At 35.6% G+C, this 16,272-nt stretch overlaps 1 protein-coding gene across 3 annotated transcripts in view; it reads right to left on the bottom strand.

Annotated features, from left to right (window-relative positions):
- Positions 1 to 5,016: 5,016 nt before the first annotated feature.
- The window catches only part of LOC123524702 (uncharacterized), a 32,153-nt gene continuing 20,897 nt past the window's right edge, over positions 5,017 to 16,272 (bottom strand). For 2 of the 3 annotated variants that reach the window (XM_053525378.1, XM_053525379.1), the window contains exons 8-11: positions 13,143 to 14,208; positions 12,085 to 12,297; positions 11,036 to 11,216; positions 5,017 to 10,384 (exon numbers count right to left, since the gene is read on the bottom strand). In XM_053525378.1, coding sequence (XP_053381353.1) covers positions 10,265 to 10,384; positions 11,036 to 11,216; positions 12,085 to 12,297; positions 13,143 to 14,208 — 1,580 coding nt within the window. In that variant the 3' untranslated portion in view covers positions 5,017 to 10,264. The remainder of the gene's footprint in view (positions 10,385 to 11,035; positions 11,217 to 12,084; positions 12,298 to 13,142; positions 14,209 to 16,272) is intronic. The other variant, XR_008367475.1, reaches the window with a different exon arrangement.

The following is a 16,272-nucleotide window of genomic DNA, read 5'->3' as shown; positions in this document are numbered from 1 at the left end:
TACAATCACTTGTGTGGTAAAACTCTAGTCTTTAAAGAGGCTTACCCTAAATTTGAAGATCATTCCATTAAAAAGTCTTTCACAGTTTTACTACCTAGCAAATAAATATGTAAAGGCATCTAAGGTTTCAAAATTCAGTACATTTTTTTTACACAATTTAGCCGTACACGTTTAAAATACTTATAAACTAAAATGAGAATGTTCAAACATGTAGATTTATTTGTAGCAAGCAACTGGTTTGGACAGGTTTTAACATACACATTATGTTCTTGTGTATCGATACATGATGCAAGTACATGTTTTGAAAGCACAAACTCTCCGATATAAAGTCAGAATAATGCAATTTTATGTAAAAACACTTGTAACAGTATGATAGGGAATTTATGCAATTTTTTCTTATTCAATTCATGTTCATGAAGATTACCTTCCTAAACTAACTGAACACAAAATTGAGCACCAGTTTTAACTTCATGCTCTTATTCTCTATTATCAAAATTTATTAACTTCTTTTTGAAGAGCTTAAAATTTAGGGTAAGCGTCATCAGATTGTAAAATTTACATCTATTAAGACAAATAAGGATTATGTAAAAGTTATAACACAGATTTGTTTGTTTTAAACATTTAAAAAATTTACATTTTTGATGGAATCAAAACATTTGATATTATTTGTCCATGACAATTATTTCTGTATTGTTATGTTTAATGCTAGCTTTTATGTTTGTTATGTGTTGTCAATAAACTTTATATTGGGTATCTGTACATTGTTTTTTATTTCACACTTCTCAAAGTTTGTATAAAGGCTTAGTCTGCTGAGTTAAGGGCAACGGACTTTGAAATTTGCCCCATGTTAATGTTGTTCATAGGATACAAGTTTAACACCATTTTACAACAGTACTTCAGTTATGGAATTAAGAGGGAAAGTTACGCAGAATTTGTGGAAAAAAATATAAACTAGAGAAGGAACTCTTGTCAGGGTTAAGGGGGCAAAGAAATGAAGAAGGGAAACAACCATCTTTCACCAGTTCTCTGTGAAGTTTGTCATTTACCACTGATCGTATGTAACTAACTTCATTTTTGTTGAGCCCGCATGCGGTGAGCTGGATATAGCTTCCACTTTCGGCAGTTTGGTGTATGCCAGTGCTTGCCTCGGTTCGATTTTGTCCGGACCTTAACTTTGACATGCATGGACTAATCTTGTTTATATTCGGCATGAATGTTTACCTCAATGAGAAGGCATGCGCAAACCCCATGTTCCTATCTCAAAGGTCAAAGTCACGGAGGTCAAAGGTCAAATTGAAGTTTGGAGCTTTTCTTTTTTATGCATAGTGGGATTTTGATATATTGTTTGTTTTGGGTTTAACGCCGTTTCTCAACAGTATTTCAGTCGTGTAATGGCAGGCAGTTAACCTAACTAGTGTTCCTGGATTCTGTACCAGTACAAACCTGTTCTTCGCAAGTAACTGCCAACTTCCCCACATGAATCAGAGGTGGAGGACTAATGATTTCAGACACTGGGATTTTGATGTAAATTGGCACGAATGTTCAACATTATGAGATGGAGTGTCATGTGCAAGAACCAGGTCCCTAGGTCTAAGGTCAAGGTCAGGCAGGCTTGACATTCTGCCTGTGGGTCTTGTTATAGTAAATGTTCGTGCAATGTTATTTGAATATCAATCTATGCATAAATAAACTAGATGCCCATGGACATTTGTTGAGCCCACCCTTAGACCCCTAACTGTGACCTTGACCTTTCAGATAGAGTCAGTTTTATTGAGTTAAACTTTCATGCAAAATATAAACAAAGTTATGGGCCAGACAAGATCTGACATGACCTTTGACCTCCAACTGTGACCTTGACCTTTGAGAGAGAAACCTGGGGTGTTTGCATGACACTCCGTCTCACTGAGGTTAACATTCATGCCAAATAGAAACAATATTGCTCCATGCATGTCAAAGTTATGGTCCAGACAAATAAATCCACATACACTGAACAGACATTTGGACAACAGTGTCTTCGCTTCTGCAAAACAGATAGGAATAGAAAATTGACGTGAACAGTTCTGACCTTAAATGTGACTTTCACCTTTTGAGCTAGGGACTGAGTCTTGCTTGTGCAAGATCTGCACTTTTCGCTATTCAATCAGTATCTGTATGGTAATCAACCCTTTTAACAGTTAATGGTACTGTCCGAACTGAAAGTCGGACAAGTTCATTATAGAAATTTAGCAGGGCAAGGATTAAGTAAAGAAACTCGGTAAGCAAAAGGAACCAATGTGTTTAGATGGATAAAACAATTTATTTGCATCAATAATTAACACAAAACATTCCCTTTATTACAAATATTTAACAAATTTCATTATTTAATCATATCACTAGATGATAATTCAAACAAAACAAAACAAAACAAAGAATAAGACAAAAATACCAAACACAATAAAAACAACTGTTCTAGTACCAAATTATACATTGCCTAGATAGGCAGAATAATATTACGATATGGTTTACACTAAGTCCTCTTGTTTTTTTCTGTAAGTAGTGGCATGCGTAAAAATATTTGCAACTTGGAAAACACTGTTCTTTAAAATTAAAAGTGTTTTCTGTCATATGTATTAATAATACAGGCGTATTTTCATTTGCCAAATCCTTTCTGTTGAAAAACAAAAATAACGTTCAATTTGTCTGAGCAACAATTTTTTTTGAGAAGTTCAGCTTACGGGCTTTCCCTACACGCTGTGGACAGCTTTTCCACAAGGTCAGGCCAGGAATTTGGAAAAAACTAAAAGCCTGAAAATTTACATTCTAAAGCCTGAAATGTTCTCTTTCAACAGAGTTATACAGGGAAATTCTGGCAGTCGAAAGCCTGAAATCGAGACCAGGCCTAAAAAATCCCAGGCCTGAAGGTACCTTAGTCAACTGCAGTTGTCTCCATTGCTGTATAATTAATTATCAAATTTTGTAGTGTACATAAAAACTATGTTAACAAACTGGAGTGAAATGTTTAGATATATGAAATGATTGCTTTCTTTTTAATTTTTTTAAGTTATGCTTTGGACACTATTATGCTCTGGACACCAAATATGATGGGCAGATTTGACACTGACCTTTGACCTACCACCCTGGTTTAAGCACTCTGCATACTGTCTCATCAATACCTACCTAATGCCAAGTTTGAAGTCAATACCCTGATTGGTTGATAAGTTATGCTCCAGACACTAATACTGTGAAATCTTTGATATTTGTGGGGGACTAATTTTCATGGATTTCGTGGTTGAGTCAATCCACGAAATTTAATCCCAATGATCAAGTAAAATTCCCATTCATTTTGTTCAAAAGTTGAAATCCACAAATTCCCATCCCCATGAAATTGCTGCTTTGACCAAAACCATGAAATTTCATAACCAAAAAATTAAATGATTTTACAGTATGATGGACAGTTTTGACCTTTGAGCTCATTTTGTGACCTTGACCTTTGACCTACAGAGCAGGTTCAAAAAGTCAATACCTTTCATGGCAATGAAGTTATGTTCTGACAAGAATTATGACGGATGGCTGGACAGATGCGCCATTAAGAAATACATCCATTTTTCCACAACAGGCATATGAAATGGAAGCAGTAAAGCAGTGGTGATAAAAGCCATTCAATGGTATTTACACAATTCATAATTTTAACATGTCCAAAACATTGCAGAATGATACTAATTTAACTTGAGTAATGATTACATTTTACTCGGACTTTATCATAGACTCCCTGTTTAAAATCTCAAATTTCAAACAAAAAAGAAATTTATGAAATCAATCAAAGAAGTATAAAATACACAGAATGACAACTGGTTGTAATCTCACGTGATCTCGTGTCAGAGCGTGAATTGGCGTTATCTTAGTGAAGCGTACAATTTATACCTTTAAAACTATATTTAGAATACATGTTATCTTCTAAAACAACAATAGTTTAATGTGAAATAGTCTTAAGACACAAAATACACGTTTCTCACTATCAAAAGAAGCATGTTCATATGGTGATAATTAATTTACCGATGAATAATTGGCCGTGTCTTTCTTTTGCATACAAAATGGCGCGTGGAGAACGCGTCACTTCCGGTAATCGAGATCTCATTCAGTTGTCACGTTATTGTGGTGAGATTTGCTCTATATGCCTTTCAAGTTGCCGATCTATTTATTTTTATAGCTCTTTGAATCAATATAATATTGATATTTCAATGAAACTTCAAAGTTTTTTGTTTGTAGCATCATCTGGGGCATGTGCAGTGAAAAATCTTAATTTGATTTCTAAAATAATGTGATATTTATTTCTAAAGTCACTATATATTCATTGTAATACTTCGTATACTTCGTTTTTTCCAAGTGGAAACTGGCAGGTACTCGAAAATGCAGCTCTCTGATTGGTCAGTTAGAACCCCTATTGTACTGTGATGTCATGATAAAGTTATGAATATATGGACAATATCTGGAATATTTTCGAGACATGATGATGAACAACATAAATAAACTCTTATTTATACAATGAAACTAAATGCTGCATAAAATGTGATAAGCACACATGATCATAATATAGAAGGTACTATTAACAGGTATCAAAGTCACCAGTACACCACAGGATACCAGTCGGTAATTGAGTTTTGATTTTTATCAAAATGCTTATTAACTATTACATATCTTTTTTTAAAAATAAAATTAAGATTACATGCTGATAAGCAAAACGTAAGACTGAAATTTCATCTGTTGGTATTATATTTACGCTGTCTAAATCTGTGAAATATTGGTTGGTTCCCAGTTAAAGAAATGTCTAAGTCTGTGAGTTCCCAGTTAAATAAATGTCTAAATCTGTGAAATACTGGTTGGTTCCAAGTTAAAGAAATGTCTAAATCTGTGAAATACTGGTTGGTTCCCAGTTAAAGAAATGTCTAAATCTGGGAAATACTGGCTGGTTCCCAGTTAAAGGTCTAAATCTGTGAAATACTGGTTGGTTCCCAGTTTAAGAAAGAAGACAAACTCCCATTCACAGCATTTTTAAATTTTTATTATTTTAGACTCCATCAAGAAGATATCATAAGAATACCAGTAACAATATCAAGTGAATTAGGAAACAATGTATAGAAAATCTGTGTTTTAACGTTACATTTGTACGAAAATAGATTATACGTCCACGGGATCATTTCACATGGGCGCAGCCCAAGATAAATACTCTTGGGGATGTATAACCGATTTGAGTGTATTAATTTAAATAAAACACAATTTTTCTGTACATTTCGATTCTAATATGCTCTTATTATAAAACAGTTGATAAAATTAGTACCACAGTAAAAATATTGAAGTCATCACACTTCAACTTGACATCATTTTAGCGAACATGTGTTTTAACAGAAACAAGCATTTGAGCTGCGCCATGAGAAAACCAACATGCTGTTCGCAAAGCCATTATGCTGATTTTCTCATGGCGCGGCTCAAATTAGAACGGTTTTGTTAACATGAAGTATGGTCTTTTATTCACAATCTAATGTACTAAAAACACGAATGCTGTTTCCTAAAATTAGATCAGAAAATGTTACTTTGCTAAAATAAAGCAGTCCAATGTATATGTCATTATTCACCAGAAGAAGGCCACATTGACCTCCATTATCACCTAGGTCAATACTGCCTTCTTTGGTGAATATCACATCATATCGCATGGCCCATGAGTCAATAACTGCATAATTATCAAACTGGTAAATAAGCTGCATAAACCAGCCAATGATATTTTTCCAAATCGTTTTGGCATTTTTCTTTCATCATTTTTTATACAGGCTGCCAATCTTTAATGAATGATTAATTAAGCTGTGTTAAAAAAAATTCACATTTCAACCATTTTTTTATACCGGCTGCCAATCTTTAAGGAATAACTAATTAAGCTGTTTTAAAAAATTTACACATTTCAACCATTTTTTTTGTACAGGCTGCCAATCTTTAAGGAATGACTAATTAAGCTGTTTTAAAAAATTTACACATTTCAACCATTTTTTTTGTACAGGCTGCCAATCTTTAAGGAATGACTAATTAAGCTGTTTTAAAAAATTTACACATTTCAACCATTTTTATATACAGGCTGCCAATCTTTAAGAAATAACTAATTAAGCTGTGTTAAAAAATTTACACATTTCAACCATTTTTTTTATACAGGCTGCCAATCTTTAAGGAATGACTAATTAAGCTGTGTTAAAAAATTTACACATTTCAACAGTTTTTTTTTTTTATACAGGCTGCCAGTCTTTAAGGAATGACTAATTAAGCTGTGTTAAAAAATTTACACATTTCAACCGTTTTTTTTTATACAGGCTGCCAATCTTTAAGGAATGACTAATTAAGCTGTGTTAAAAAATTTAGTATACACATTTCAGAAGACACCAATATACTTAAAGGGACTAACCCACATATTTTAGGCAAAAACTAATTTCTTTCAAAACTCCATAAAATATGGAGTACTCTGAAAGTCTGGTATAAACTTTCAAACTTATTGACATATGATTCTTGCAAGATATTCTTATAAATAATCAAAAAGATGGCGCAGAAGTTAGTGAACCATTGCAAAGCTATTGAAATTTTACATTCTACTTGCATTTTTATCAGTATCTAGCATTAAGTTATATTTTCACCCATTTTATCATTTTTCAGTCTAATATATACATTCCATGCCCAATTTGGTGGAAACAAACGTGTTCTAAAATTTCACCCAAACTGTGGGCAAGTAGCTTTAAAGGTCTACAACAAACAAAAATCACAACATAAGGAAGCAAATCTAATGAAATAAATACAAATTTTCCAGAGGAGAAACAATCGGTATAAGAACAATATTGCACACTTATCAAACAAAGAGTAAAAATATCAACATTTGTATTTAAATACTGTGAAAACATTAATATTCGTGGGGGACTATTTTTCGTGGATTTCGTGGTTGAGTCAATCCACGAAATTTAGTCCCAAAGAACAAGTAAAATTCCCATTCATTTTATGAATAAAAGCTGAAATCCACGAATTCATATCCCCACTAAATTGCCGTTCTGATCAATACCACGAAATTTCATGCCCACGAAATTAAATGATTTCACAGAATACTAACAACAGCTGTCTAATGACAACGTGCCTGATTATTTCAAGCAATTCCACCCAACAAAAACTTACATACAAATTTTAACAAAATTCTGGTTGAAAAAAAATGGGCATAACTTTGTAAACAGCAAGTCAGTGATAATGGAACCTGGCTCAGAATGGTTAATTAATGATGTTGAAGACTTATAAGCAGTCTAAAAGTATTCTGTATAATAGTTCCCGATAAAACTGTTTAAATGTAAACTTAAAATGTAACCCAAAGTTATGAAACTTGCTCTGAGAGGTCAGTTCATAATGCAAAAGATGTCTAAGGACTTTGAAAATATTTGGTCTCGCATTTTTTTGTGAAATCAAAATGTTTGTTAATATCACTTTGTATTATTTCCTAAAACTCAAACACTCTGGTGAATTCTATGCAAAATTATTCAGTATACTGTAACATTTTTTCTGACTAGGACAGTTTATTATCAAGTTCACCTCTAAACATCAACAACCTGTGTGCAGCAAAAAAAAACAAGAGGACCATGATGGTCCTGAATCGCTCACCTATCCCCACATGACCCAGTGTTGAACTGAGTATGATGTCGTTATTTCTATTATCTGACATAGTGACGTAGTTTTTGAGCACATGTGACCTAGATATCATCAAGATAAAAAATTCTGACCAATTTTCATGAAGATCCATTGAAAAATATGGCCTCTAGAGAGGTCACAAGATTTTTCTATTATTTGACCTAATGACCTAGTTTTTGAAGGCACGTAACCCACTTTTAAACTTGACCTAGATATCATCAAGGTGAACATTCTCACCAATTTTCATGAAGATCTCGTGAAAAATATGGCCTCTAGAGAGGTCACAAGGTTTTTCTATTTTTAGACCTACTGACCTAGTTTTTGACCGCACATGACCCAGTTACAAACCTGACCTAGATATCATCAAGCTGAACATTCTCACCAGTTTTCATGAAGATCCATTGAGAAATATGGCCTCTAGAGAGGTCACAAGGTTTTTCTATTTTTAGACCTACTGACCTAGTTTTTGACCCCACGTGACCCAGTTTCGAACCTGACCTAGATATCATCAAGGTGAACATTCTGACCAATATTCATGAAGATCTCATGAAAAATATGGCCTCTAGAGAGGTCACAAGGTTTTTCTATTTTTAGATCTACTGACCTAGTTTTTAACCCCATGTGACCCAGTTTCGAACTTGATCTAGATATCATCAAGGTAAACATTCTGACCAATTTTCCTGAAGATCCATTGAAAAATATGGCCTCTAGAGAGGTCACAAGGTTTTTCTATTTTTAGACCTACTGACCTAGTTTTTGACCCCACGTGACCCAGTTTCGAACTTGACCTAGATATCATCAAGGTGACCATTCTGACCAATTTTCATGAAGATCCATTGAGAAATATGGCCTCTAGAGAGGTCACAAGGTTTTTCTATTTTTAGACCTACTGACCTAGTTTTTGATCCAACATGACCCAGTATCAAACTTGACCTAGATATCATCAAGGTGAACATTCTGACCAATATTCATGAAGATGTCATGAAAAATATGGCCTCTAGAGAGGTCACAAGGTTTTTCTATTTTTAGATCTACTGACCTAGTTTTTACCCCCATGTGACCCAGTTTCGAACTTGACCTAGATATCATCAAGGTGAACATTCTGACCAATTTTCATGAAGATCCATTGAGAAATATGGCCTCTAGAGAGGTCAAAAGGTTTTCTATTTTTAGACCTAATGACCTAGTTTTTGACCCACGTGACCCAGTTTCGAACTTGACCTAGATATCATCAAGGTGAACATTCTGACCAATATTCATGAAGATCTCATGAAAAATATGGCCTCTAGAGAGGTCACAAGGTTTTTCTATTTTTAGACCTACTGACCTAGTTTTTGACCCCACATGACCCAGTTTCGAACTTGATCTAGATATCATCAAGGTGAACATTCTGACCAATTTTCATGAAGATCTTGTGAAATATATGGCCTCTAGAGAGGTCACAAGGTTTTTCTATTTTTAGACCTACTGACCTAGTTTTTGATGGCACGTGACCCAGTTTCGAACTTGACCTAGATATCATCAAGGTGACCATTCTGACCAATTTTCATGAAGATCCATTGAGAAATATGGCCTCTAGAGAGGTCACAAGGTTTTTCTATTTTTAGACCTACTGACCTAGTTTTTGATCCAACATGACCCAGTATCAAACTTGACCTAGATATCATCAAGGTGAACATTCTGACCAATATTCATGAAGATGTCATGAAAAATATGGCCTCTAGAGAGGTCACAAGGTTTTTCTATTTTTAGATCTACTGACCTAGTTTTTACCCCCATGTGACCCAGTTTCGAACTTGACCTAGATATCATCAAGGTGAACATTCTGACCAATTTTCATGAAGATCCATTGAGAAATATGGCCTCTAGAGAGGTCAAAAGGTTTTTCTATTTTTAGACCTAATGACCTAGTTTTTGACCCCACGTGACCCAGTTTCGAACTTGACCTAGATATCATCAAGGTGAACATTCTGACCAATATTCATGAAGATCTCATGAAAAATATGGCCTCTAGAGAGGTCACAAGGTTTTTCTATTTTTAGACCTACTGACCTAGTTTTTGACCCCACATGACCCAGTTTCGAACTTGACCTAGATATCATCAAGGTGAACATTCTGACCAATTTTCATGAAGATCTTGTGAAATATATGGCCTCTAGAGAGGTCACAAGGTTTTTCTATTTTTAGACCTACTGACCTAGTTTTTGATGGCACGTGACCCAGTTTCGAACTTGACCTAGATATCATCAAGATGAACATTCTGACCAACTTTCATAAAGATCCCATGAAAAATGTGACCTCTAGAGGGGTCACAAGCAAAAGTTTACGGACGCACGCACGCACGCACGCACGCACGCACGGACGGACGGACGACGGACGACAGACGCCGCGCGATCACAAAAGCTCACCTTGTCACTTTGTGACAGGTGAGCTAAAAACACTCTTTCCAGCAGTGCAGCTCTACAGATGTATGTCCTATGCCGACATTTTGGCTAGAAAGTTACACCAAGAGAATGGTCAAAATGATCTTCACAGTGGAACTCCTTGCTATACGATATGATCAACAAACTGATCAATCACCATAACAATCTCACATACACGTATTTTCGTTGCCACCGCAGATTTTTTCATCAAATTCGCTAGTTTCTGACATCAGAGCCTGCACATGTTTCACACGTATACTATGCTCTTTGTTGAATGCTTTGACGACCTGGAGAAATAGAAAATTGAAGGAATGAATGTTTATCTCAAACAGAGGGAAAGTTGATAGAAGATTACCCAAAATTAAACTGAATAAAATGAAAGAATTTCATGAAGACATTTCCTCCACAGTGACTATCTTTTATTCATATTCTGTTCAAGTTGTGATTCACTACAGAAACTGAATCTGGTGATGCCTTGAATATCTTGCATGGACAATCAAGAACATTTGAGCCATGCCATGAGAAAACCAACATTGTACGTTTGTGACCAGCATGGATCCAGACCAGCCTGCGCATCTATGCTGTTCGCTAACAGTTTCTCTAATTGCAACAGGCTTTGAAAGGGAACAGCATGGATCCTGACCAGACTGCGCGTATGTGCAGGCTGGTCTGGATCCATGCTGGTCGCAAACACACTATGTTGGTTTTCTCATGGCGTGGCTCATTTCATTAATGCAGAGAAATTAAGGCTTTACAGATAATCAGCTTGTAGTTTCTGACACAATCATTTAATCAACTGAAGGATGACTGGGAAACTTTTGTAACTGTACATGTATATAAATAAATAAGATACAATATCTTTGCACTCAGCTTTTGAAAAGACTTATTACTAGGTGTAATATTTGAACCACCACTTGCAAACTTTAATTTCACAATACCTCCTTTTCACGACTCAGTGAACGCCATATTTTAATGGAGAAATCATCACTGACTGTAACAAGGACTTCCGGATCAGCAGGATTAAATGCTACTGAGTTAACAACATCTGTGTGTGGGTACTTGTGGAGGCATAAACCATAGTGACGGTCCCATAGGTAGCCGTGCTTATCTTCAGCACCACTAGAATAAACAACGATTTCATTGTAATATAATACATATTTTCATTTTTTTTTTTTTTATTTTAATGGCAAAAAATGTATTTCACTGCTGCAGTGAAGTGTATTTTCTGTGTTTTTGCTAGTTTTCCAGAACTATTTTTGTATCCTTGGGAAGTGACGTTTGACCTAGGTCAGGAATATTAATGAAAGTAGTCCTGACAAAATAGGACCTCCATCTTATGCAATATGGATTTTGATGTCTGCAGTATAAGGTGTATTTTTACCAACTATACATGAAACTGTGGGACAGGACTCTTAGATCTATTTTAGTTGTATTCAAAAGCCTGCCCCATAAGCCCAGTAGGCAGTATAAATGCTAACAGAGAGCTAACAGTTTGATGCCAATAGAGGTGAATGCTCTCCCTGAAGATTTGACATAAGACATAAGACGGTACGCCTTACTTGACATAAGTCATGCCATTTGTCATTTACCTCAGTCTAATATAATGTGGGGAAGTTGTCGTTTACAGGTCAGTACTTATAAAGAATCCAGGAACACCTTTAAACTTAACTTACCACAGTTACTGTGAAATCATTTAATTTCATGGGCATGAAATTTCGTGGTTTTGGTCAAAACAGCAATTTAGTGGGGATATCAATTCGTGGATTTCAACTTTTGAACATAAGATGAATAGGAATTTTACTTGTTCGTTGGGTTTAAATTTCGTGGATTGACTCAACCACGAAATCCACGAAAATTAGTCCCCCACGAATATTAATGATTTCACAATGTAACTGAAAAAAAATATTAATTTTGTTGAAAAAAAGAAAGACTTTTAACCTCAAACCAAACAATCTAATAGACTGCTGTAAGGTAATAAAACTCATACCTTGCAACATATTCCTCACAAACATCAAGAAATATGAAGAAGCACTCATCATTAGATGTGTACGCCTTATGCGCTCTGTGCATTGTGCCGACTTCTCGCATATTGAGGAGATCAATAACATGTATATCGATCTCTTGTGCTATTGGTGGTGGATACAGTGGGTTTTCAATGTGGTAATTCTTTGGCCAGGGCCGGCTATTCACATACAGGTACCTGTAAGTACATGTATATGTTAGTGAAAACAGGTATTCTGGATAAAAGCTACAAATTGAATAAAATCTAGAAGACGAACCGGTCAATGAACTACTGCACTCATCCAAAAGTTAACCTTGACCATAATTCAAGCCATTACAATATGTACTTACCTGGAAGGAAGGACCCTGGAAAAATTAACTTCAACAAAATACTACATCAGTAAGTCAACTTTGACCATACTTTAAGGCAACCAAATACTGCACTTACATAGAAGGCAAGACCTTGACCATAAATACTACACTTATCTGGAAAGCAAGGTCTTGACCATTAATCAAGTCAACAAAATAATGCACTTATCTGGAAGGCAAGGCCTTTATCATAATTCAAGATATCAAAATACTGCACTTATCTGGAAGGCAAGGCCTTGGCCATTATTCAAGTCAACAAAATACTGCACTTATCTGGAAGGCAAGATCTTGACCATTAATCAAGTCAACAAAATACTGCACTTATCTGGAAGGCAAGGCCTTGACCATAATTCAAGACACCAAAATACTGCACTTATGTGGAAGGCAATGCCTTGACCTTATTCAAGTCACAAAAATACTACACTTATCTTGAAGGCAAAGCCTTGAGTTGACCATAATTAAAGTCTCCAAAATACTACATTTATCTGGAAGTCAAGACCGTGACCATAAGTTAAGTCTGAAAAGTACCAAGGTGATTTGAATTTCAAGATGTTGACCATAATTCAAGTCACCAAAATACTGCACTTAACTGCAAAACAAGACCGTGACCATAATTCAAGTCATCAAAATGCTACACTTATTTGGAAGAATTTAACTGCCGAGTTTCTGTCTTACCTTTGGTCAGGTGACAAAGTCATCCCAATGATGTGACCATGCATATCAATCAAATGATCAACATCATCGTAAACATCATCCCCTTGTTCCAGATGATGTGTGTTTTCTGAAACATTTGGCAGCAGACGAGATCCATCGTCACTGAAAGGTTTGATTCGTTTAATTCCAATCTGGTGTGGAGTATAAGTCTCTGAACCTTTCGTGAATATTAAATATTTGTCTTTCACTTTTCGCGATTTCTTTTTCTTAGCTCTTTTACTTTTGTATTTCAGTTTTGGAACACTTTCTGCCGATTTATAAACATTTGAATGACTGCTACTTGAAGATATAGTCACAGATGTGGTCTCTGACTGCATATTGCAAGTATTTCGGACTGGTTTACATTTTACTTTCACTTCACTATCACTGGACTGGTAATCCATATTTTCCATCGAAGCAGTACCTATTCCAGCACAGATTCTGGACTGAACTCGTCCAGGCACACAGTCTATTCCTAAATCTGATCCAGACTGGTTCTCCGTACTTGTACACATTTTTGATTGGGTCCTTACTGGATTACTTTCAACTCCGACCTCCGATTTTGGCACATCTTCAACAGTTTCCATAGACTGTCTCCCTAAACACATTCTTGACGGAATATTTTTACCCGTATTCTCACTCTGACTTTTGGCAACATCCGATTTCACTTCTGACATATTCTTATCTTCAAAAGTTTCAACAGAATTTCTGCTTAAACAAGTTCTAGATTTTAAATTTCTATTAGAAGCACCATTTGCAGCAAGTGTTTGCTTCAATGGCACAATCTTTTTCTTTTTATAATCCACACAACAGAATGCCAAGCGTGGAGTTTTTTCTGGCAGTTCCAGACTGTCACTCGAACTCGAAGCCGTATCTATGCCAATGTGAGGCTGGGACTTAAGTTCCTGCTCACAAGTTGATGGATCCCGGACTCGCTCGCCATGTTGCTGTTGTTGCCCGTGCAGAACACGTTTAGGACTATATTTATATCCTGAAGACTGACCAGATACTTCTGCTACCCTTTCGTTCTGAACCTCGAGTGGCTCTCCTGCAAACAAAAACTACTATATTACAATTTTATCAAACACGAAAATTAAACCCTCGTGAAAATTTCTGCTTTTAAAGTTTATATTTATGATTAATCTGAGGACCAAATCTCTGGTTTGGCTTAATGAAATCCCTTAGAAGCATAATCCTAGGTTAAATACTTTTACACAATATTTTCATGCACATTTTTGACTAAATCAAGGGCCATAACTCTGGTCTTGCTGAAAGACCTCTTCAATTCCAATGAAACTGTTTTTTCAGACAAAACTACTATATAACTTATCTTAAATTTGTCTTGTGGTTTCAGATATACTGTTTCCATGGTTACAGTCATATTGCATGTGTGGAAATGCCAAATAAACAATCAAAAGATATACTTTGACATTATGCTTTGTGACAATCTGACTAAAATACTCGATCTTCATAAATGTTAAATCTGATGGTTGCCCATTCAAATTAATATTCTTGTGTTATCAGATTTCCAATATGATCTCTATTTTTATTTCCACCAATCTATTTTTATTTGACCCAATTCGACAACTGGTTTCAACAAAACTTTGTCTTAACCTTCAAAATGGCACGTAAGATATTTATTTACCACAATGTTTTGTTTCCTAGTTGTAGATTCAACCATATCTATTATGTCATAATTTAGAAATTACGAGACGTGGTCATTGTAAGAATCATAAAGCTGTGATAATTACTTAACGAAAACTGGAATCTTAGCCCAAGTATAGATTTGTTTTCAATTTTCTACTTTCACTTTTAAAATGTTGAAAGCAAGGTTCTAATTGGTTAGCAGAAAGGTAATCTGAACATGACCCTCTACAGGCTGTCTCCAGATCCCCTGCGCAGCTTTAAGGCACTAACCTCCAGATCGTTTGAAAACAAAATATATTTTTTTTAGATATCTGGAAATTAATGCTATACTTTGTAAGAATGCTTTGAAACTTAATTACTAACAGACTATATGTTACAGGAGCACACTAGAATTATTTGTTTTAACACTTTTTATGCTGAAAATTGAAAAGCGTTTGTAACGCTTTACTTGGGGTAAATTGCCTCGATTATAAATATCTATAACTAACACACATTGAACACTAAACCCTCGATAGCAGTATTGGAAATAACAGTGGAAAATTTCTCTATTGCTGCAGCAGTCCGGGTTCAATTCCTGTCGCTATGATAAATAGTCCTTTTCAGAAAAGCAGTCATTTGATTTCATTTCTTCTATTATTTGTAAAATATGGTATGCATGGAAAAGAATCTATCTCTGGTAAAGGTGCAAATGGTAATATCTGGCTCTCAGGCACCTGTATTGGGTGGAACATTTAAACATTCCAGTTGTTACCTTGACCTTAAACTGGTAGAGGTGAATTTTGAATTGTGCACATTGTCTTGATAAAGGGTATATTACAACCAAGTCATATTAAAATCCTTCAAGGGGTTTAGGAGATAAGAGCAGACATAAAATGGAAGGCTCAAATCTTTGACCTTGAGCTGTGACCTTGACCTTGGGCCAACATGGCCGATGCAAGAGTTCTGTACATAGTCTTGATGAGGTGATCATTAAATTTTGACTCAAGTTTCTAGAAATTCCTTCAAGAGGTTTAGGAGATACAGAGCGGACACAAAATAGAAGGCTCAAACATTTGACCCAGAGTTGTGACCTTGACCTTAAGCTGATATGGCTGACTCACAAGTTCTGCACATCGTCTTGATGAGGTGATCATTTGACCCAAGTTTCTAGAAATTCCTCCACGAGTTTAAGAGATGCAGAGCGGATACAAAATGGAAGACTCAAACATTTGACCCTGAGCTGTGATCTTGACCTTCAGCCGACATGGCTGACTCACAAGTTCTGCACATCATCTTGATGAGGTGATCATTTGACCAAAGTTTCATGAAAATCCTTCAAGGGGTTTAGGAGATACAGATCAGACATGTTACGGACAGAAGGACGAAAGATGGAAGGATGGACGATCGGACAGAGACCATTCCTATACCCCCCCATCCCCACAACACTCCTGGCGGAGGATTAACAGAACTCAGAGAGGACCTTGCT

Source organism: Mercenaria mercenaria, chromosome 15 (genome assembly GCF_021730395.1).
Source record: "Mercenaria mercenaria strain notata chromosome 15, MADL_Memer_1, whole genome shotgun sequence".
Lineage (NCBI taxonomy): Eukaryota > Metazoa > Mollusca > Bivalvia > Venerida > Veneridae > Mercenaria > Mercenaria mercenaria.
The sequence above is the reverse complement of the archived record's forward strand: the minus strand, read 5'-3'. Positions and strand labels throughout refer to the sequence as shown.